Below are 25,823 nucleotides of genomic sequence, written 5' to 3'. Positions count from 1 at the left end.
ATTATTAAAGCTGAAAACAAGACATTTGCATTGGAAGTCTGCACTTAGCTGTATGTGTGCTGGCATTAGATTAATGTGAAAGACAAGATCAGTAAGCAATTCTGCTTAAAGGAGAAGTCTACTTCCTGAAAAAAAAAAATTACAGATAATTTACTCACCCCCTTGTGATCCAAGATATTCGTCTTTCTTTCTTCAGTTGATAAGAAATTATCTTTCTTGAGGAAAACATTCCTGAATTTTTCTCCATATAGTGGACTTCAATGGTGCCCCCAAGTTTGAACTTCCAAAATGCAGTTTAAATAGAGCTTCAAATGGCTCTAAACAATCCCAGCCGAGGAAGAATCTATCGAAGCGAAATGATCAGTCATTTTTTTAAACAAATTGACAATTTATTTACTTTCTAACCTCAAACGTTCGTCTTGTCTCGTCTCTGGGATGTGCATGCGTGGTTTCTGTAATCCGGGTCAATACAGTTAGGGTATGTCTAAACACTCCTGTCTCCTGTCCTGTCTCGCCCTACATACCTGTTTTACCTTTTTTTGTAAAGGGCGTTTGATCTTCTTTGCATGTTCACTTTGTAAACACTGGGTCGGTACTTCTGCAGCGATGTAGGACGATTTTAAAGTTGGGAAAGAAAACGAGACAGGAGTTTTTCTGACATGCTCTAACTGTATTGACTGTATTGAGTTCACGCATACTGAACTCACGCATAAATGAATCTGAAATGTAAAATAAATTTAGTAAAATTGGTGATTGACTGTATTTGTTGTATTGAATAAATGTAACTTCATTTTTAAAGAGTTTTGGCCCTATGTTGTAATTTTACGACAGCGTTTTAGTGCCATTTAAAAAAAAACAAAACAAAAAAAAACAACCCTGAAGATAACGAGAATGAAGTTGAAAATTGCGCAATATAGGCCATACTCTCAAAATATTCTAACTTCTGCGAATATTCTAATTTCTACGATTTTAAACTCTCCAAACATTTTGACTTTGCTCTCGAAATATTTTGACCTTTTTCTCGTAGTATTTTGACTTTTTTCTCGTAATATTTAGTTTTTATTCTTGTAGTATTTTGACTTATTCTCGTAATATTTCGTCTTTATTCTCGTAGTATTTTGACTTTGTTCACGTAATTTCGACTTTATTTTGAAATATTACTTTCCACTTTAATCTCGTAATCTTAGATTTTTTTTTTTTTTTTTTTAACGTGGCACTAAAACTAATATGCTGTCGTGGTATTTTATTTGTACTAAAGTACTAAAATGCTAAAATCACAGCGTACTTCTTAGTGCCTTATTACAAAGTCAATATTAGCAGCCTGTGTTTAATGTTGTTTTTTTATGGCTCAGTGATAGTATCAATTCATCATGGAGAGAAATATAAAATATTGCACAAAATATTGCTCACATCAAGGTCTTTGTTTAAGCAGTCTACAGCTGAACAAGGTCACCTGAATCTGCTCTGGAGTCATGAAGCACTCCAGACAGTTGTTCAAATAACCTTGCTGAGCAATCAAATCTTTTCAGGCAGCACTCGAGACACAATTAACTGTGGTGAACCAATCCCATATGTGAATGAAGCACCTGTTTTTTAACTTCTGAGTCTTACTTAAATGTGTTTAAATTTAGTACTCACTCACCCACATTGAATTTCAATCACATTTTTGAAGTATGTTTTCCTGTCATTATTATCAAACTTAAACTGACAGTTGCAAGTTATTAAATTCCTATAATATACTAATTAAGTCCCTGTACTACTCTTGGTCACTAGTATGTCTCCTATCCTAGACAGCTACAACTACAACAGCAGTTCTCAACCTTTGTTTTATTCAAAGATCCCCCAATGCTCCTTTAAATGATTGCGGTTTCAAGAACTTTAAAAATAGTTATTGAGAAGGGGGAAATATGATTTGAGTTCACATCTTGGTAATCATTAATTTTTTAAGCATTTAAGTATATTAGTTGCTTATTTTTAATATATTAATAATAATAATAAAGGGATAGTGTAAAAAAAAAAAAATCTGCTGTTGAACGTCAGAAAAGATGTTTTGAAGACTGTTGGTAACCAGTTTCTTAAAAAAAAAAAAAAAAAAAAAAAAAAAGAAAACAAAAATTTTCATGTTCAACAGAAGAAAGAAATTCATACAGATTTTGAACAGGGTGGTGAGTATATGACGACACTTTAATAAACATTAATTATAACATAGCATTAATTAAATTAATTATGTTAATAATAATAATAATAATACTAATTAGGGCTGTAAAACGATTAATCCCGATTATATAAATACAAACACGTTCATGTATACATTTAAGAAATATTCACAAGTATATGTATTTATTATAATTTTTATATAATTCATATTATGTATAAATAAAAATATTGTGTACATAACGTTTCACTTAAATATATACATTAATTTGTGTGTATTTATATATACATAATAATTACACGCAGTACACACACATATATTAGGCAAACTCAAAATTTTATTTTGTATGCGATTAATCACGATTAATCGTTTGACAGCTCCAATATTAATTTAAGCTAGGGCCCTATGAAAACAACGGACGGAATCGCGAAATCCAGTCATAAAAACAGAATTTACTGAATAACGCAGAATGTCACGGAATTTGTCAAAGTTTGAATGAATTAATCAAAAGTAGGTCAAAAAACTAGCATTACAATGCTAGAAAACTAGCATTACATCATATACACACAGAAATGTAAAGGTAGACACGGCAACCCGTCAAAATAAAACTCAGATTTAACTAAAGACATTGTGCCAGATATATATTACTACTATTACTATTACTACTACTACTAAAAAATTAAACAAACATTATTTTTTAGGGTATAATCACACAAAATTTCTTCCATGTTTTAATTTTAATAGTAACTTCCCCTTTGTTTGGCAAAAAAAAAAAAAGTTTGCTTAATTTTCAATAATTAAAAGATAAATTAAATTAATGTATTATGCCTTCATTTGATAACCAGAACATTTTAAATACACAACACAGAATTTCTGAGGGTAAACCTTTTATAAGGCTATTTTAAGAATACATCTGAATAAATTAAGTATGCATTCAAATAATTAGACATGCTAAAACACAGAATTTGATAAACAATAAAACATATGGTCAGAAAAAATAAAACATTTCATAGGGCCCTAAACATGTCATTTTTTGTTAAACTATTATTAAATTGATGTGAAATTGTAAAAGTTTCATGATTTTAATTAATTAGACATGCTCTTTGATTAATACAATTTAATTTAACCATTAAAAAGGAGTTAAGAAAAATTTAAACAGAAAAAAACGGAATCCAGAAAAATTTAAATGGAAAAAAAACGAAATTTGGGAAAAAATAAAACGGATTTCATAGCGCGCTATTTAAGCCTTCTTCCTCCACTTTGCACTAGTAGACATTTGCATAAAGCTAAACTCTGCTGTGTCACATCATCGATGGTTTCTGGTTGTTCATGTCTCCTCAAATCACCAACTCTCAATCCACATGACATTTCTGTTTGCTGCAAATTGACATCTATATGAACCCCTTTTTTAGGCGAGTTTTTAAACTTTCGGTAACCTTAGGAAGTTGCAAAACTATTTGTCCTCCCATATTTTTGTGGCAGTAAATGTTTTGAGTTCAAGTCTCAAATATTTCTGTATTGAACAGTTTATGTTGGAGAAGTAATTCTCAGCTAGTTGTGTTTCAGTATCTGATTGCTTCCTAATAATTATACAAAAGTAAGTAAAAATATCCTTAAAATTAAACATTAAAATTCATTAAGACCCAACAACATGTAAAATGATGAACATAAAGGCTAGTAATAATAATGAAATTTCTTGAAGCGTTTTTTTTCTTTTTTTCTTTTTTTTTTATAATATTGATGTTTTAGATGACATCTTAAGTGTTTTCTTTTCCCTTTCAGAAATGTGATAAGCCTCCGTCTTTATTATATACAGTTACATAGTTATTTTACAGTGTTGCAGCTAGCATTGTCTTATTAGAACAGCCATCCAACCTATTTTTAGGATTACGACTCTCTAGTTGAGAACCACTTTGTTAGACTGTCTTACACCCAACTTTAGTTATTTCTTAGATATCCGAACTTCTGAATCACACACACTGGCCTTAAATCTGCACCGAAGCAAAGTTTTCTCTTTTTACAAACTTTATTCCTGTCCAGAAATGTGTCACCTGGCTTTGGGTGTACCTGGCTCATGACGCAATTCATATGAAAGAGAAAGATAATTTATAATGCAATCAATGAAATACAACGGTGCAGTTATTCTGAGACCCCAGAGGAAGTGTCTACTGTATGCTCCCTAGACACCTGAACTACATATCATCATCCTCAGCAGCCTGCGTTAATACAGTGAAGTATCTCTTTACAAGAGCTGCATTACTTTATGGCTCTGCCACGTGCTGCAGTGTCCTTTATATGACTTACTGCTGCCATTCAAAAATCTACCTTACGAGTTTTAGTGCCAACCTAAAGTTTTACAGCTCAGAATAAAGACGTTTTATGCGTATGAGCATACCGTTCTGTCAGGACTAGGTGATATAGTAAAAATATATAGAATTCGATAAATTCCAGCCTTTGAATGATGTTCAGCATCTAAATATGTATGTATTAATAATGTATTTGCACTTATCCAAAACAAAACAAAGGCAAAAGAAAGCCAGTTTTCAACTGAATGAATACAGGAAAGAACAAGTATTTAATTATGTTTATTTATGTGCACCAATATAATTACCATTAGCTATTAATAGTAATAAACGTCAATAATTACCTGTATGTTTTTACTGTTTTTGATTTATTTTTTTGGGGGGGGTGCTTTTATTGTGATAGGACAGTAGAGAGATGACAGGAAAGAGCTGGGAGGAGAGAGGGGAGCGGGATCGGTAAAGGACCTCAAGACGGGAATCAGACTTGGGTTGCCATGAGCGCAGTTGCGCTGTATGTCAACACATTAACCATGAGGCTGTTGGCACCGACATGTTTTTAATGTTTTAGTGGATAGGGCATATTAGACTGACTCATAGGCGTTTATTTAAAGATGAAGAAGCACCAAAATGTCAATACTGTAAGATCAACTTATTTAGGGAAGCCCCCACAGTGGTATTTTTCCTGTGCTAGAAACATTCATTTTTCGGTTGTATTTAAATTAGAACTCCACTTTCAGAACAACGATTTACAAATAATTTACTCACCCCCTTGTCATCCACAATGTTAATGTCTTTCTTTCTGCAGTCGTAAAGAAATTATGTTTTTTGAGGAAAACATTTCAGCATTTTTCTCCATATAATGGACTGCTATGGTGCCCCTGATTTTGAACTTCCAAAATGCAGTTTAAATGCGGCTTCAAATGATCCCAAATGCGGTTGTAAACTATCCCAGCCGAGGAAGAAGGGTCTTATCTAGCGAAACAATTGGTTATTTACATAAAAAAAAATACAGTTTAAATACTTTTTAATCTCAAACGGCCATCTTGCTTTGCAGTCCTTGAACTCAAAAAAGGGTATGTTTCTCCCTCAACTTCAAAAATCATTTCAAAATCATTTTACATCATTGCAGAAGTTCCAACATAGTCTTTGCAAAGTGAACATGCAAAAAAGATCAAACACCCTTAACAAAAAAGGTAAAACAGCGATATAGGACGATTTTGAATTTGAGGGACAACATGAGATTTCGACATTCCACTAACTGTGGAACAAAAACAGTCCAGGCAGAGTAAGACAAGATGAGTGTTCGGCATTAAAAAGTATATAAATTGTATAATTTTTATTAAAATAACTGATCTTTACGCTAGATCTTCCTCGGCTGGGATCGTTTACAACCGTGTTTGGGATCGTTTGAAGCCACATTTAAACTGCATTTTGGAAGTTCAAAATCGGGGGAACCATATAGCAGTCCATTATATGGGGAAAAATGCTGAAATGTTTTCCTCAAAAAACATAATTTCTTTACAACTGAGGAAAGAAAGACATGAACGTCCTGGATGACAATGGGGGTGAGTACATTATTTGTAAATTGTTGTTCTGGAAGTGGAGTTCTCCTTTAAATTAATTGCTATATCAGCTTCGTCGGCTATTACATGGCAGACACAAAATAAATATTCTACAACATAAAATCATAAATATAATGCAACAAAAACAAACATTTAGAATTTAAACCAGAAGAAAAGACTGAGCACAATTCTACAGTTCTTCACAATTCAAATTTAAAATTCTTTAAATATACCTGTGATAAAACAATAAATACATACATACATACATACTTACAGTTATGGGTCCATCAGTGAGCCCCTGATTAAAATTACTACATTAAAATTTGGCAGACCAAAATGGTCAATTTATGTTTTATAGATATTTTTAAAAAATCACTTAAACTAAATGGTTTTATTTAATCAAAATGTTTAAAAAAATAACTCAGTTGTGTCAATTAGAGATACACTGATATTGAAATTTATTATTAATGGTTGTTTTTTTTTTATAACAATAAATTGCAATTTCTTTTTTTTTTTTTTTTTTTTTATTGTTTGTGACCCTGGACCACAAAACCAGTCATAAGGGTCAATGTTTTGAAGTTGAGACTTATAAATTATCTGAAAGCTGACTAAATAAGCTTTCCATTGATGTATGGTTTGTTAAGACAGGACAATATTTGGCCAAGATACCACTATTTGAAAATCTGGAATCTGAGGGTGCAAAAAAGTTGTCTTTAAAGTTAGCAGTGCATATTACTAATCAGAAATTAAGTTTTGATATATTTATTGTAAGAAATTTACAACATATCTTAATGGAACGTGATCTTTACTTAATATCCTAATGATTTTTGCCATAAAAGAAAAATCAATAATTCTGGCCCATACAAACTATTTTTGGCTATTGCTACAAATATACCCATGGATCTTAAGACTGGTTTTGTGGTCCAGAATTACATTTCATCTAAATAAATGAAAAAGGAGAACAACAAAAAAGACTAAATTCTTTAAATGATTATGTACAGTATGCAAGTCTTGATATAGTGATGGTATAGCGTTCATCTCTGCTTAAAATGCATCACAAATCTATTGTAGTTTTTGCTACAGAGATAAACTTACATTGCTAAAAATAGGGCTTGCAACCATTTATATTTATAGATCGTATCTACCTATTGTGTTTTTTTCTTTAATTTATTCTTTAAATTTACTTGGTCTTAAAAAATGTCTTAAAAATTAACATTTACCTTCATCAAACCTACATAAATTCTGCCTAGGGAATAAACAACATGTATAAATATAATTTAAAAGCAGTATAAGTTGCTTGGGTAAGAGTGCCAGCTGAATTAATGTGAATGAGGCTAAACGCTGTTAAAATCTTTGTATATCACTGCATCCTAGTAGTGGATTATTTTTGTAGTGGAATATGTTCCATCGGGACCTGTTGTTTCACATCACTGCGGTATTTAAATATCACTCAAATACTGAGTTCTGACCCCCTAATGTTTTCTTTTTCACTCGCGATGACTGACAGCCCTCATGTCCCCTGACAAATAGATTGTGCCGTTTATTTTTCTCGCTCTGTGTCTGGGCTATTTCCTCCTCTGTCCCTTAAATAAACTCTCACATGAACCATTGAAATCCTGTATGAAGTGGCAGTATACGTTTTCTTTTTAGTAGTTGTAGTGTTTCTTTGGGGGATTATAGATCACATACTGCCTGTGTTAGTCCATTCAGAGTTCCTGTGTTTAATTCAGTCTGCGGCAGTGTTTGAAGCACACAAAAGAGCACTAGACGACTGATGCGCAGAGCCAACACAAAGGTGTACAAGCTTGGAAAGACTTTCTAATCTATAGTGTGTTCTGGAGACCTGGTGCTCTTTATAAAGAACGCATAATGGGCTGCGGTATAATGTAATATTCATTCTGCACGTAATAGAGAACTGAAAGAAAGAAAAGAATTATTCATACACATTCTGTCATAATTTTACTCAGTCGTATTGTTCCAAATGTGGAATGTCAAAGACGCTTTGAAATACACTTAATGGAGTCATAAAGACTACTTTAATGATAGTTTCATGGCACCTTTTTTTTTGCTGCTTGTAAGCCTCAGTCCACATTAATATTTATTTTATGGATAAGAACCGCTTGGATAGTTTTGCATAATATTTTCTTTTAGATTTCTATGAAATAAAAATGCCATGATGGTTTAAAACAGCATACGAGTGCAAATTATTTTCTTATTATTGTTATTAATGGTGAACATTTATTTATTTTCTTACTTATTTTAAATTTTTCATTAATGTTGTTTGATAAATGATGGCTAGCCGTGTGTTAAAGAGATAACAGATTTATGGAAATGGGCTGTGTTCTTAAAAATGAGATGCGGCACTCTTTCACCCATATTTTTTTGGGTGAAATATGTTTGTTTGTGCTCACACCCATCTTATTTTCAGAATGAATATCTTATGTATAACATGAAGGACTTTAATACTGGTGTATATGCTTATTGAAGTTGAATATGATACAATATGAACTTGAGTTGTGTTAGTGAAACTTAAACATGAAGAAAGTCATCTGTCAAGAAGTCCAAATGTCTCAGAATAATCATTTAGTGTTTTGAGAATATATCTCTATTGCTTCCTTGGCTTCCTTTTATTTTGTGGAGTTAACAAAGAAGAATCTGTTGTGGAAACAGTATTGGCACATAAATAAACAGCCCTCACACAAATTAGATAAAGAAAATGAAAGGGTGGCCTTAGAGTGGGAAAGAATAGTTACACAATCACACACCGATACACACACTGTGTACAAAAGTGGGATGCATATAGTTCTCATGAAAATGTATCAAGGTCATATTTCACCACAAAATAATATTTTGTTTTATTTTTTACTGTATTTATTACTGTCACAGCAAAGAAATATTCTATTTAGACATGGTAAAAATACCATATAATATAATATAATATAATATAATATAATATAATATAATATAATATAATATAATATAATATAATATAAATTAATATGATATACCTTTTTATTTATTTATTTATTTAGGATTGTGGTAAAAAGAGTTCGGAAGTTAAAGATTTATTTTTATTTGTCATAAAAATAAAATGTGAATAATCACGATTTTATTATTTAAAGGAGAACTCCACTTCCAGAACAACAATTTACAAATAATTTACTCACCCCCTTGTCATCCAAGATGTTCATGTCTTTGTCTTCAGTCGTAAAGAAATTATGTTTTTTAAGGAAAGCATTTCAGGATTTTTCTCCGTATAATGGACTTCAATGGTGCTCCTGATTTTAAACTTTCAAAATGCAGTTTAAATGCGGCTTCAAGGTGCTCTAAACGATCCTACCCTATGAAGAAGGGTCTTATCTAGCGAAATGTTTGGTATTTTTTGTTTTTTTCGAAAAATGTACATTTGTTTACTTTTTAAGCACAAAAGCTCGTATAACACTAGCTCTGGGATGCGCGTCCACGGCGCTACATACTACAGAATCACGCCGAAAGGTCACGCGCGATGTAGGCGGAACTACAGACCCAGTGTTTACAAAGCGAACATACATAGACTAATGAAGTGAAAGTAAGTCTAACGCTGTTTACAGACAAAAACGTACGATGTCGGACGATTCTGAAGTTGTAGGAGAAAATGAAAAAATTTCGCCATACCCTACCTTTTTGAGCCAGAGTGCAAAGTCGATGAACTTAGACAGAGAGAGGACACAAGTCCTGCTGTGATGAGACAAGTTTCTCAAGCCTCGGGCAGACCACGTTCAAACGAGACATGGTGGTGCACGTGTGGAAAATGCCAACCAATGCCAACGGAGCAGGAATCTCCGTGCTGTCAAGAATGGACCATATTTACTCCACTGTTGGAAAGAACCAGTAAGTCAGGTGGTGAGTCGCGCGTGACCTTTCAACGGGATTCTGTAGTATGTAGCGTTGTGGACGTGCATCCCAGAGCTAGTGCTACACAAGCTTTTGTGCTTAAAAAGTATACAAATTTTCATTTTCGGAAAAAAGCCTTACTAGATAAGACCCTTCTTCCTCAGCTGGGATTGTTTAGAGCCCTATGAAGCTGCATTTAACTGCATTTTGGAAGTTCAAAATCGGGGGCCCCATTGAAGTCTATTATATGGAGAAAAATCCTGAAATGCTTTCCTTAAGAACCCTAATTTCTTTACGACTGAAGACAGAGAGACATACATCTTGGATGACAAAGGAGTTAGTAAATTATTTGTAAATTGTTATTCTCGAAGTGGAGTTCTCCTTTAAGCTACAGATATAAACATGCTCTTTTATCCTTTTGATTAAGGTGCTATATATGTTTTATACGGACATGTTTTATACAGGTTTTGTGTGACTCACTTAGCTGGCAGCTTTTCAGGAGCAACTGTCCGGATGGTCGCAACCTCTTTTGAGGTCACTGTCTCCAGAGGGACAAAGACAGCAACAATGAGCTGATGAAATAGTGACCGTCTAATTCCTCTCTCTTCCTCTCCCCCCGTTGTGAGATTAATGCCACGTGGAGGAAATATAACAGATAGTTTAATTAAGTGCCAGGGCACAAGATTCATCGACTAATTTCTGCGGCTGACAGCGCAAATGAGGGTTCAAAGGTGCGAGCCGAGGAGACACCCTTGAGTGGCTCTGTGTTTAATGAATTGAGCGCTTTCCCTATAAAGTTCCTGCGTAAAGCAGCACGCGCATTAAAGCTAGCCTTCAATGTGTCAGGACAGCCTACCGTCCTCATATACTACACCAGCATACCTGCCTAGAGAGAACACACACTCATGCCCTCTGTACTTACACTTTAGCCACACAGGTATTGCACAAGCACCATGAAGATCTGCAGAAATGCATTCATTAGACTGGAAATTGTGTCTTTTATAATGATATATAGCTTAATGAAGACTTTATGAAGATCTAGATTACTGCATGACTGACCCCCAAAATGAGATTCAGAGATAATTCACCCAAAATTATTATTCTGTCATCATTTACTCACCTTCTTTTCCAAGTATGTACAGTATGACTTCTTTTTGTCCGTGAAACACAAAAAGAGAAGTTTTGAAGAATGTTTAGGCTGCTCTTTTCCCTGCAGTAAAAGTGAATGGGATGTAGGACTGATACATTTAGACTTGAACAAAATGAATTGTTCTAATTTTAAATGGATTTTCTAAACTGTTTATTTTTTTGATCTAAGTTTCTTGCTCCATAGTCATAATTTAGTTTTTCATGACTATTTTCCACCATCTGTCTTCTCTCAGCCTCTGGTGGCATGTCCTCCTTTGTGTCTGAAACATATTGCACATGGCAACAGCTGGCTGAATCACTTGTTTCTGTTGTTTGGATGAACTTCCAGGTGTAAGGACACAGGTTTCCTTACCAGTCTGCCTGGAAACAAAGGCACTAAAAGTGACAGTGACTAGATTACCAAAGCAGAACTGTATATCAGGGCTTTGCGCTTACTTTTCTTTTTAGGAGCACTTGTGCTCCTACCTTTAAAAATGTATGTGCACAGTCAATATTTCAGGAGCACCTTCTAATCAATAATCAAAAAAATCTGATCAAAAATGAGCCTTCCCATTACAAGGTGATATTTGACTCCTTAAAGTGTTTTACAGGGGAATTTAGTTTTTACCTTTGTAGTGGCATTTTTCCAACTTTATTAAAAGTATGTCATGTTTTATGTACATTTTTGTAAAAATTACATTTTATAAGCGTTTTAAAATTTCTAATTGAAACAACAGAATAAGAACAAGTTACCAATTAAATGAAATCGGTATTAACAAAATTAATTTGTACTACTGAGGTGGCACAGAGGAACACAAAATTGGCTTGTAGGTGTATTTTCATATGTTTAATGAGGCTCAGAGGTGTCAGTGCAATCAAATTTATAAATTCATGTTGAGATCAATGTTTTGAATGTAACATTTTTAATATATAAATATTAAATGATTTAAATAACTGAAAAGACACTTAAAAATGAAACTAAAACTGCCAGTAGGTGGCGGGAAGTCACTGATTAAAAACTGAATCATTCATTTATTTGATTTGTTTAAGGGTTGATTCATTCAGGAATAAAGCAAGTGACTGTCTTTATGAATGGGAAATTGAATCATTGACTCAGTAAATTTGTTTAAAAACGCACGTTCATTCATAAACTAAACACTGCTGTGTTTGAATGGAGATGTGCAGCTCAGTTGTGACTTTTTCCAAATTTTTTTGAAGGTGCAAATCAAAATCAGGCAATAGTGTTATAGTTAGACAATGTAAGTCACTTAATATTAACTTCTTCTTTTTTTTTTTTAACTGTTGTATTAAATCAATATCTCATTTACAGACTTCCTTAAAATTCTTTTAAAGCTGTTACTCATCTTAGTTCATCGCAATTTCACAAAGTTCCATTATAATCGAAGAAGCTCTCTACACTGCACAATGAATCTCTTATTTACACTCTCTCTACATTTTGTTTATGAAAGGATTCATGAGACGTGTCTGTGATACATTACGCAACGTTGCAAAAACACGTAGAAACCTTTGAAGCTCCCCTCAGCACAAACACAAATATGCTGATCGGGTCATTCGCACTGGTGCTCCTGAATGTTTTTTCATAGTCGCAAATTGTCACTGAAATGGTCACACTGTAGCTTTGCTTTGCTTTGCTTTGTTTTCTTTGAAATAATCTTGAATTTTTACTTTTGAATCAACAAATATTTTTAGATACTTTTGCAGTATTTTTTCCCATTGTTTTCTGGGAAGCTATTCGCCGAAACACCTTTGTAAAAATTAATTGTTAATAAATAATTAATGTTAATTGTTAATAAATTTGAATGGAGTATCTATTTACACTAAGTGAAAATAGCCTGTCTTGTTGGCAGAGGCTGTTTACACTAACTCTATCCACCAATGCATGGTAGGGTTAGACAATATTGCAAAAGACCCCGCTAACCACCAGCTTGACCCGAGTCTGAATCCGCCTTCTGCCAAACTCCTCCTTATCCTTTTTCACTTCTCACATCACATCAGAAAGGCATTTATTTTCAATAAAAATGAAGTAAGTAATCGAAAAGTGGAAAATAACATACCTCACAGGTGTTTATCTTTTTATTTTGATGTGATTGACCCGAGTTCGAATCCGCCTTTTGCCAAACTCCTCCTCTTTCTTTTTCACTTCTCACATCACATCAGAAAGGCATTTATTTTCAATAAAAATGAAGTAAGTAATTGAAAAGTGGAAAATAACGTACCTCTCAGGTGTTTATAGGGAGGGGTTAGGGTTAGGTGTTGGGCGGTTTTTATTGTCCCAAAGCGGCATCCATTTTATAATTTTAATAATAATAAATAATAAATAATTTTAATAATAAATATTATCATTTACACTCAATACGTTATTATTGCATGCTGTTTTATAATGTACTACAATGCTGAGGTGCAGATATCTGCCACCATTTGCACTAAGTAGTATAAATAGCATGATTATTGTATAGGTAAATTTTCCATGTTTTTTTTTTTTTTTTCAGTGTGAGTTGAATCTATCATTATATGCACTTAAATAGCATATTGAAAATAGCAAATAGCTATTTTCACTTAGCATAAATAGCATCTAATTAGTTTATTAGTGTATATCAATTACTGTGTAATAGCATATATTGCTATTTGCACTTAGTGCTGCTGCCTTATTTTAATGTGTCCTTTTTAAAGTGTATTTCTACAAATGATAATTATGTATGAATCATATTAATTATCACATGTACGTACAATTTGTATGGGCTTAGTTACTGGCAATTATGCATCATTTACTTTTGTTACAATAGCATATATGTAACAAGGACATATTTAATTAAAAATGCCACTTCTGCTTAATTTACGTGTTGAGATGTTGTAATCATAATATATCAAAGTCATGTTTTCTGAATGATTTCCTTTTGCAGATTAGATAAAATAAAAGTCTGGGTGGTCCCTCTCATGTAATTCAAGAAAATAATTTAGGTCAATTTTTTTCGAAAAATTACACTTGATAGCGTAAACCTTTGAGGCATCTCTGTAAATGTATTGCTATCAATAATAATGAATGATGTGTGAATAAGTAGACCCTGTTTATGTTTTCAGTCACTCATATTTGCATGGCAGTCATAAGAACACTATTCATTATTTATTTGCTTCACTCTTCATTTTGCCCTGACAAAGAAACTGCACGAGAAACATCAAGCTCCGATATCAAAAAGGTTAGTTTTCAGAAGAATAAAAAAACACTTTCCCCAGAAGGCTCTTGTATTCATGGCACATTCCGTCTATTGTATGAATTTTTAAACCTACCTCTGATTTAAAATTTAGATTTATCTTTGATGTCAAATAAAATGTATGCACATTACACTGCAGCCTGTTTTCAAGGCCCTGAGAAATGAGTAATCCACATTCAACACATTATGATCGCTGCCATCAACCCTTGAAATATGCAATACAGATACGAAATGAGAAATATTTGGTATTAAAGTGTTTTTTCACTTTTTAAGGCTCTGCAGGGACTCCTTGTCCATTTTAAAAGTCCAATTTACCTCACTGAGATTTATTCACGTTAGCACTCTTGGGTTCACAAATACACACTTATGCAGTGCGCATTGAAAGCATGGTGTGTACATAGAATTCAAATGTTGTGGGTTAAATCCTGTTTTGCAGGCTGTCCACACTATTAAATATGCCCGATTACTATCTCAGATGTTGAAAAACCGTTCATCAGAGATGCCTTGTGGTGTATTTGCTGTTTTGAACATATCAACGCATATTTGAATTAAATACTACCATGTTATACTGTATGTAGTATGTACATTTTCTGTATGCATCCTTGACAAATCAGCCATGATTTTCCTACATCCTCCTTTTGATTTGATTGGAAAAAGGAAGGTGTATTCTTGTACGAACCTGAACTGAATGCAAAATAGCTGTGTTTAAGCCTTGTTTACTTCCAAGATGATAACTGGTCGGCACTCGCTGAACTAAGCATGTGCACAGCTGGGCCTCATTCAGGAAAAATGAGCAGAACAACTTTCAGCAGAAGTCATTTATATAAGTATTCTTGCATAAATTGCCATTCAGTTCAGTGGAACGGTTTACGTAAGAATGGTTTACAGAGCGCCATGGTTGTCTTTGTCAAAATTGACCCCCTCTTTTTTTTTTTTTTTTTTTAAGCACTTGCATGGTCTCGTTGTGAATAATTCATAGTTCACTTTATTCATTATTACAGTAACTTTGAAATGACTCTGCCTACTGATACTCTAGCATACTACTACTTGAAGTAGTGACTTTATGCCTAATAAATATCTTTTCTTTCCTCAGAGGAGCTTCGGAAGTTGAGCTGGTCTGGAATTCCACGGCAGGTGCGCCCAATCACATGGAAGCTGCTCTCAGTAAGTGGAACAATCTCAGCGCACAGTGAAATCCTACTTCAAATGGTCAAGCTCATTAGAGAACTACAGCGTACATCCATTACAAGATGAATCAAAGAATACATAATGCATTCTACATAAATACACATTTATAAGTAATTAGGCTTCCTGCTAATGACTTCTAGGATGACTTCTGCCTGGAAGCTCAGAGGTCCAGCCGTATAAAAAGTAATGGTACATTAAACCATTTCAATAGTTGAGCAAAACATGAATCAGTGAATGTACAAAACCTTTTTTCTGATAGACAGACCTTTAGACCACCTGAGCGGAATCATATACACTTGCTTATTTTTTTTTTATCACACAAGATGCTTTTTGGAACATTCTCAAATCATGCTGGGAAGAAATGGATCATGCTGTTTTGTCCATGCCAGCTGTAGTGCCTGCTGTTATTAAAGCTCTTTCTTTAACTTGCTCTATAAACAAGGTTCAGAATAAAAAAAAAGTCCAGAGATGAAAGGAAAAAAATCAATTTGGTATCTCTAAGTATGAAATGTTCTGTCTCTTCTAAGCTTTATAATGGCAGTGAACGGGTGTTGAGATTTTGATATCCAATAAAGTGCATCCATCCATCATGAAAAGCACTCCACACAGCTCCAGGGGATTCATAAAGGCCTTTTTGGGTGAATACATGCATTTTTGTCAGAAAAATATCCTTGTTTAATACTTTATAAACTGTCATATGCGCGCACACGAGAGAATGGTGATGAACGCAGAAGCGCAGAGGAGAGAGCAAAACAAAACACCGGTCACAAATTCCAAATACAAAATGAGGATTTGTAAAGAAAAATAGTGGAGGTTGGTTTTCTTTTGCTCTAAACAAAACTTGTTTTTTCTTTCGAGAGACTAGCATATGCAATACTGTTGCATTAGGAAACCTCAGTACTCAAGTTGGTGATAAAGTAACCTTCAAATTTGTGTGCAGATGCACACACTACTGACCACTGAGTGTTTGGCTTGTTTTTTTCACACCTCTGAAGAAAGTGTCGCATGTTTTTGAGTAAGTTTATGCCTGGAAAGACTAATGGAATGACTATTAGTAATGTTTAATACATTTTGCGACAGTGCTGACAGTATGACACGTTGTTACGCATTTGCATTCTGACATTTCGGGATCCAGCCACACATGAAATGGGGCTTTCGTTGCTAGAAGTGTTTCCAGTCCCCTGCCTCTGATGCAGACTAATGCAAATTTGAACCCCTCACGAAGCGGTGTGAATTCAGACCATATAAATTGGTGCCGTGACCCGGATTGCAGTGTGGTTTAAGGGGTTGAGCTGTAGGCCAACAGTTAAGTGCTGTGCAGGTAAACCTCCCTCCCCTTGTCTCAAGAGGTGCACAATCTGCATATTAAGAAAGGAAAAAGCATTTTACGATTTAAAAAATTACACTTTTCAACTTTAATAATAGATGAAAGATATCTGGAACGTAACTGGTGTAAAGTTTCCCCCAGGACAGGACTGGCACGATGAGGAGGTTATGGTTGTCGTACCCTCTGACACACAGACAGGCGGCAGTGTGCCCTCCTGCCACACTGATAGATGAAGTGTCAGTCCGAAATGGGATAGAATAGAGGAGGATATTTGATATTCTGACCCCCTTCTAGACTAGTGTGTGGTCACACACACATAGAAACATCCAATTCACCCGTGTGACCTTCATTTGCCTACGGCTACCTCATCTGTCATCTTGACTTGAACCCTGGACTGCAGCCCCACTCAATCAAACCCCATCGATCCACGCTATTGAGCTCCTGCACAGGTGTGCACATTGTGAGTTCATCGGTGTGTGTGTATTTGTGTTTGAGTGAGTGGAGAGCGAGCATGAACAGCTGGAAAGCATCCTTTAACAAGAGTAATGACCGGCGGAGGGCGGCATCACCGTTTGAACAGGCGCTTTAACGCGTGATCAATTCTGTGCATCCTGCTGACGTCTCCAAACTGCCACCGAACCACGCTCAACACTTTCCTAAGAAGAAATCATTTCTCTTTTGTCAGGTAACCACTAGAAAGTAAAGATTTCATTAGTGGAGCTTGCTGTGGCAAGAATTATTATTACTATTGCTCGTACACAGGATTAAACTTACAAACATTACATTTTAAACAATTCTTATCAAGCACTATTTCTGTTTGTCACCTGGCAGTTGTTTAAACTGGCTAAAAACTGCTTAAAAGGAAAGACTCAAGCCACAGTGTCATGGAGACTTAAAATCAAATGCTGTAGCATGTGGAACAACCAGTCACCTAACAACACTCTACCAACCACCTGAAATACTTTAGTAATTGTCTGGCAACCATTTAACAACACCCTAGCAGCCGCCCAGAAACTACATTGATTTGGGTCTCAAATGATGCACTTATTGCACTTATTCTATGTGCTATGTGCTCAGCTGTCTAGTGTATGAATTATAAGGTTATTTTGCCATCATAGACATCATAGTCTTTATCACGGTATAGAATACATAAGGAATAATTGACAATGGTTCGTTGAAAAATAGAAAATATTGCACACGCTTGTGGGTAGGATTAATTTCTTACGCATCTTATCCCACACCTCCGTTTCTAATTCCAAGATATAATTGTAGAGCTGGTAATGGAGGCTTGGGCCATTGATAGCAGAGTATCACAGTCAGGAGAGAGAAAGAAAAAAAGCTTGTGATTTTAAGGATGTGTGAATTACCTCTTGTCAGCAGAGTCTGTCAGCAGTCTGTCAACAGTATTCGGTGACAGCGTCTCTGCTAATAATGAAACTGTAAGTTCATCTGCTTCAAGGACAGTGCTGTTATCCCGCTAGTGAAAAATTTTTCAGGTAGCTTTTAACTTGCTAAACTAAATTACAGATAAAACCAGTATGCTTTCCATACATAAAATGTATTTAAAAAACAAAAAAATCACGGATCCTGCATTACGATTGGTTAGATCGCCTGTCAATCAAGCTGTTTGCAAAGGGTCAGTTGCCACCTAGGCAACCACTTAGAAACCATCTATAACACTAATAGTTATCTAGCAACAACCTAGGAATCACCTTACAGAACAAAAACAGAACACCTTTTTCATCAGCTAATTATCTTCAAGAGCACACTAGTAATCATCTAGGAAACACAACACCCAGAGCATCCTACGAGTTGGCTAGAAACCAGCTAGAACACACTAGCAACCACTGAGAACACACTGGTAATTGCTTAGAAACTACCTAGAAAAGCCTAGCAATCATCTGTAAGTGCCATATCAATGTGACATCTATTAGTTGTCAGTGCAACGAGTGATTCGTGTTGTCAGGGGAAATCAATGCTTCTTTCGAGTCTTCTTGGCTTTCTGTTTCATTTCCTGTGACGACTGCCTCTTCAGGCATGACTGAAAGCCAGTGAAACCTGTTGAAGAGAGCGTCACATCTATCTGATCTCTAGACATGATGCGAACACTATACAAATGTTTGCCCTGTAACAGCCCATTTTGTTTACGTGAGATAATGGCACCATTGCCCAGATGAACGAGATGGTGTCTTCTCTATGGTCTATTTCTGTACAGCTGCCTGGATGTGTAGAAATTCTACCCACAATCCCCTGCTGCCTTGTTTATTTGTGGGAGTGACAACAATAACTGCTGAAAAATTGGCTTGTACTAGTTTAAAAGTGCAGTTATGAGGGTTCCAAAATAACATTTCATAGGTGTAAGATAAAAAAAGACTTACCCTAGTGTCTTATATTCTCTGTGGTAACGTTTTTTTGGAGGGTGTAAGACCCATCTCTTTCTCACCCACCCACACTCGGTGAAATAGCACACGGTGGGCTTTAATAAATAAAAGGATAAAGCTGTGCAGATGATTAAATGGTGGTTTCAGTCGCACTAATACGAGGTGTTTGAGTAATGGCGTCCCGTCGTGTGCAGGTGGGAGCGGGTTGATGCAGAGCCAGCGCCTGGACACAGACCTTACGCGTGTGTTCATCCAAACCCAGCTGCTGGGAAACATTTATTACCGGCCTGTTGTTCCTGGACCTCTGCACCTGCTGTGAACAATGCCCCGCTCTCTCCCTCTCTCTCTCTTTCTCTGGCGACAAAATGAGAACAACAACTTCATTTTCGTGTTTATTTCACCTCATGCAGTGTTAATACATGAGTGCCAGATCAGTGGTGGTGTCATTTTTTTTGTGGATGATATTAATAACAGCAGTTCTTTTTGTAGATTATTCGTGTTAAAGTGATCTTTGTTAAGTCTGGAAGGTACTAGCTGTGGTAGAGGTCTGCAGAGGCAATATACTGACGGTGGAACCTAGACAGTAAACAAGACCTAGCCACTGACCTGACCCAACCCAATTTTAAAATGGAGCACATTGTTCAATATAGTTGCTCAGTGTGTGTGTATGTGTGTGTGTGCGCGTGTATAAAATGTATATACTTGCTCGTATGTATGAACAGCGCTGTTAAATTCAGGCATCAAAATATTATGCTCAGTAGAAAAAATGAATGAAAGCAGTGCTCTATCCATAATTTTCTGGGGGGCGCTACTGTAAAAAAAGAACGTGGGTACAACTTCTGACAAGGTGGCGGACGTAGTATACCAATGGCATTTTGCGTGCTGATTAGCGAAGAGTCTAAGTGTTTTTTAGACCGTCGTTTACTTTGTAAAGATGCACACCTTTATAAGAGATGTCATTACATTCTTATGGACAACATATGCTTTTCGAATTTGTGTTCCCACATCATTAGCAAGTTTGGATCGCTAAATCTTGAATGACTGTTAACTAGTGAAATGACATTTGAACCGAGACATTAAAGCTTGTGTTAAAGGGCATGCCAGATGAAGCCTCGATTCGAGGCTTGTTAACGTAGAAATCCCTTTCATTGAAGTCTCACTTTCTGTCCAGTCATGTGCACGATTCACTTTGCGTGTCCTAATGTTCGACTCCCAGATCTTACTTTGCGAGTACATTTTCATTGGGATCTATTTAATAATTACATTTTTAAATACCCAGTCATACAAGTAATATAAAGAATGCAAATTATATACCAGATCGCACTGTTTTCGACACTCTCGAAGCTTTCAGTCTTTTTCTCGAAACAGTCAGAGTAAAGTCTCGGTGCTTCATGAGGCTTCATTTGCCCATCACTCCAGTCAACTGTTGAATAAATGAGTGTCACGTCCCGCTTGTTTGCTTTGAACCGGAAGACACTCCCACTTTTGACGCAAGGCCTCATGGGGCGTAGGAAACTTGTGGATAAAAGATGAATGAACAGTGTAATATTTTTGTCTAATGTAATATATAATGTAATATATTAACATTTTTTTTTAGTTTTGAGAAAAAAACCCAGTAGATGCGCGTTAGTACGATGCCGTTTTAGTGCCACGTTAAAAAATAAAATAAAAATTTAAGATTACGAAATTGAAGTTGTAATATTTCGACAATAAAGTTGAACTATTTTGAGAATAAAGTTGAAATTATGAGAATAAAGTCAAAATATTATGAGAATAAAGTCTAAATATATAGAGAATAAAGTTGAAATATTACAATAAAATCAAAATATTTCAACAATAAAGTCAAAATTATGACACTGAAGTCGAACTGTTTCGAGACTAAAGCCAAAATTATGAGAATGAAGTCTAACTATTTTGAGAATAAAGTTTAAATATTTTGATGACAAAGTCAAAATTATGAGAATGAAGTTGAAATGTTTCGAGAATGAAGTCGTAATATTATGAGAATAAAGTCTAAATATTTTGAGAAAAAAGTTGAAAAATTACAATAAGGTCTAAATATGTTGACAAAGTCAAAATTATGAGGTTGAAGTTGAGATGTTTCGAGAATAAAGTAAAAATTCAAAAAATTAATTCTTAGCCATTACGAGATAAAAGTTATAATATTTTAAGAGTATGTTCTATCCTACTGCACATGCAAATGGCCCGGATATTCCAAAATCTCAGCTTTCAAAATCTGTCAGTTTTGCATCGAAATACAAACAGTGTCTATTACCATAATGTGTTTTTCGCGCTCTTTAATGTGGCATGACAGATCGCTGTATTTGCCTTAGTTTAAGCGGCATATGAATTAGTCATTTTTTTTCAGATTACAGTGAGACTTTTGTTTCATTAAATTAGGCAATACAGATTTTTTTTTTTCCATTCCTTCTGATATTCCTTCACGTTTATATTGTGCTATAAAAATTAAAAACAAAAAGAGGAAAAACACATTTATAATTTGGATTTCGTGATAAAACTGACAGAATTCGAAAGCTGAGTTGTGTAAGAATAAAAGCAATAAAGCACAAATAATGAATGGAAGACATTAAATATTATTTCCAATCATTTACTGTATTATTACTGTGAGTAAAACTGCTTGTCACTTAACATTATACACCTCAGAAAAGACCTCAATATAACTTAAGTTAACGAGTTGGAGTCTACTTCAACCTTTAGAACCTTTTATTGTTGTTTCTAAATAAATACACGGGAAGAATGAAAGGTTGGATACGTTTTTGTGGAGTAGGTGGTGGAATTTTCACAAAGAAAACAGTCTAATTTAATGAAACAAATGTCGTGTCAGTGTAATCGAAAAGACGATTGATTCACATGAAAACAGCGATCTGTCATGCCATGTTAAAGAGCAGATAATTTGAAAGCTGAGGCTTTGTTTTATATTAAAAGTACCAAAAGCACAAAGCTTATCGCTATTATTGGGTGGCTGGCGCACTACAAATAGGCCAAATGAATGCAATCAAAGATGTGAAATATTATTTCCAAGCATAATGTCCCTGCGAGTATAACACAATATGATTGCTGCTAATAATCCCAAACTTATTAGTGGGATACTCCCAATCCGGGCCATTTGCAAGCGCAGTATACTCAAAATATTATAACTTTAATTGCTATGATTTAATTCTCTAAACATTTCGACTTTATATTATGACTAATCTCGTAATGTATTATTTATTTATTTTTTTTTAACATGGCACTAAAACACTGTCATACGTTAGGGTTAACCTGTAAAGAAAAAAAAAGATCATTGGACATTATCATCAAATTAATAAAGTTGTTTCTCCCTTCTCCTCGTATGTGGTCGTTATTATCGGACAGTAAGGGAACATCATTATGGAGAAGTGTTTGTTCTGATCCTATGAAGCAGCCTGATATTTTTCCTGTTGTACGGCTCAGTTATTCTGATCAAATGCCTAGTGACCTCTCAAGATTGCTGTTACATCACTTCTGTTGTCCTTTTTATGTCATTATTGTCTTTATAGCATTTGCTGGATTCCTTGTTGTTAATGGTAAAACAAATATTAAAATAAATATATAAAAATGAATACAGCCTTCAATGGAAATTATTCCATTGTCTAGAAATGGTGAAATCACTAAAATATATTTAATGTTTTATTAAGTGGTTAACAAGTAATCACAAAACCTCAGGTAAATTTTGTCATGAGATTAAACATGACACACAAAATGTGTGAAGACAACAAAGAAAAATCAAGGAAAATATCAAAAAATGTCCCATTTCATATTTCCAGTCATTCTTTGTATTTTTTTTAAATGTCATTTGTTGTATAATTTCATTTCATGTCATGTTGTTGGTATTGTTATGATTTACAATATTGAGGGTGTATGTATATATGTGTGTGTGTGTGTGTATATATATATATATATATATATATATATATATATACCCTGAATATTGTAAATAATAACAGTAATTAAACTAGCAGGTCTGGAAAGTGTTTTCTAAAGGTCAACAGGGTCAAATGTACCAATAGTTGAAGAAAAACTCCCTTGTACCCCATCAGTTCCATTTCTAACTCTGGTGTGCTTTTACTTTTAATAATCTGAACATTATTTATAACGTGTTAGTCTGTTAGACTTAATTACATGTACATATGCTAATGGAGCGTAAAGAAGAGCTCTCCTTGGCACACATACATCTTGTCACAAAAATCGTCTGAGTGTGGAAGTAAAAAATAGCCACATGGGGGAGCGTCTTGTTTGATAAATGGATTTCTGTGCTTGTAGATTTTCGTGCAATCAATTACTTTATCAAGAGACTTTCTTTTCTGGGCCTGAACATCTGCTGCGTTCTCATTCTCTTGCTATGGCAAGTAATAAGAGAGATGTAACTTTAAATGTGACTGATATCAACTTTTGGCTTCAAACTCTGTGAAACCTTAAAACTTTTCAGAATTCTGATTTCCGCTGACTTCAAGTTAATAGCTATTGTGCTGGTGCAGGCAACGTTTTGTTGGTGAATGCAGATCTATATCAGATTGATTTAAAGGTATCTTGTCTGGGCTGGTGTAAACATTAGCTTTTGTATTTATTTGTCTCTTTACAGGGGTACCTGCCTGCCAATGCAGAGCGAAGAGAAAGCACGTTGCAGAGGAAGCGGCAGGAATACTTTGGCTTTATTGAGCAGTACTACGACTCTCGTAATGACGAACACCATCAGGACACATACAGACAGGTAACAGACTACATTTAATTCTAAACTCTTTCCATGATTAAGATATAAATTGTGTTCTGGTACTCTTTATATAAGCTTTATTAGTCACATTTCCCATATTTTTGATGTTAGAAGACAAGATCAGCAGGACAAGTATTTAGTTTTAAACACAGTAAATGTGTTCATCCTTTTGAAATGTTGCCCCACAGCAAAACTCTCAACCCTCTTAAGTGTGTCCAATAATTAAAATCATGCAGTGTCGTAATTTTGACATGTTGAATTGCTTTTTAGTTAAAGTAGCAATGTATTATATTTGAAATGGCAATATTTTAATTTAAACAATATTTAAATATATATAATGTTATTTATACAATGAAACAATGAAATTTTACTGACAAAAGGACACTTTTTTTCTTACGGTTTCTGTCCATATTTTGTACCTTAGTTGTGGGAAAGAATTTCTACAGTAGGGTACAACGGGGCTAAAGGCACACCTTAAGGAAAAATGTGCCAATTACTGCGCCTAAAATGTATAATTGGAGAAAACATATATACGTTTGTGTTGAACATTTATGGAGCAACAGATTTTGTGTGGTAATAAATCATCTAAGTCGGTTTATTTTTATTTAAAATCATATATATGTATGGAGCAAAAGGCACACAGTATTGATATAAATACTTTAGCTAAAATATATATATATTTTTTTTTTTAATAATGTTAATAATAAAAGTTAATACTTGTTCAAACAATCACTTTAGCAAAGTTTGTACTATTTTCTGCTTATTTTGAAAAATAAAATAATAAATTTTTGACCAATAAATACATTATCATTAAAATATGTTAACATAAAAAATATTTTTTAAAATACAGAAACGAGAAAAAAGTAAAGATTTTGAAAGCATCGAAGGAGATCCCATAATAATTTAATATAGATGTACAGTAGTAATTATACTGTATTTTATTATATGATATGATTAATATCATGTTTTTAAATATGATGGTTTTATTCTAAACATGGTAATTATCTCTAAGATGGACACCCAACATAATATATGATATTTACCATCCAAATCTAACCATGTCATATCTACAAATGGAAAAGTCAGCCATCTATTAATTATCTTGTTAATTATAGTGCCTTTTAGCCCCAACAGCAGGGGCGCTTTTTTCGTTATTTAAAAACTGTTGCTTTAATTATCTTAAAACACAGAATCATTAAAAGGGGTCATTGGATGCTAAGTTCACTTTTACATGTTGTTTGAACATTCATGTGTGTTGGCAGTGTATGTACACATCTACCCTACAATGATAAAAATCCATGCAGTGGTTTTTAATTAATCTGTAAAAATGCCTCAGATGCCTGATTCTCAGATTGCTGTCGTGGCGTCACACCGACAGAGGCCGTTCCCACGATAGTTGATTGACATGAGCGTCTTACCTCAGAGCCACCCTAAATCAGCTGTAACAGTCCGACCTCCATTGTTTCGATGCCGGAGCAGGGATGTAAGTTAGACAAGAATATCTCTGATTGAGCGATTGAGGTGTTGTGTTGCTGGATTTAATAATGAACATAATGGTCGTAATTTACTCCAGACATCTGAGCTGCTGAAGATGCAGTGGATTACGTTTGTTTATCAAGGGAATGCGCCTCCCATAAATGCGTCTATGTTCACGCAAATCATTCGTGATCCAACTTCATCGACAGCAGAAGTGAGTATAAGGGTTTTTTTATGAATCTCTGCAATCAACTTTCCTAATAACATGCTAGTTAGCAAGTTTCGCGACTAAACACGTTAAATGCGGCTAAAGTAAACAGGCTCGTCACTCCACAAAGAGAAGAGAGCTTATTTGCATTTAAAGGAACAGTCCATCAGAATGAATAGATTTTTGCAGAGCTCATTTTGACAGGGTAAAAAGGGTTTTGTTTTACACTGCCATTGAGAATT

At 34.5% G+C, this 25,823-nt stretch overlaps 1 protein-coding gene across 2 annotated transcripts in view; it reads left to right on the top strand.

Moving 5' to 3' along the window:
• tbc1d22a (TBC1 domain family, member 22a) overlaps positions 1-25,823 on the top strand; it is a 153,815-nt gene that overhangs the window by 13,008 nt on the left and 114,984 nt on the right. For both annotated transcript variants that reach the window (XM_051107327.1, XM_051107328.1), the window contains exons 5-6: positions 15,345-15,415; positions 23,769-23,897. In XM_051107327.1, the coding sequence (XP_050963284.1) occupies positions 15,345-15,415; positions 23,769-23,897 (200 nt within the window). The remainder of the gene's footprint in view (positions 1-15,344; positions 15,416-23,768; positions 23,898-25,823) is intronic.

This window comes from Labeo rohita, chromosome 4 (genome assembly GCF_022985175.1).
Source record: "Labeo rohita strain BAU-BD-2019 chromosome 4, IGBB_LRoh.1.0, whole genome shotgun sequence".
NCBI classification, from domain to species: Eukaryota; Metazoa; Chordata; class Actinopteri; order Cypriniformes; family Cyprinidae; genus Labeo; species Labeo rohita.
This window is presented reverse-complemented; position numbering and strand designations above follow the sequence as displayed.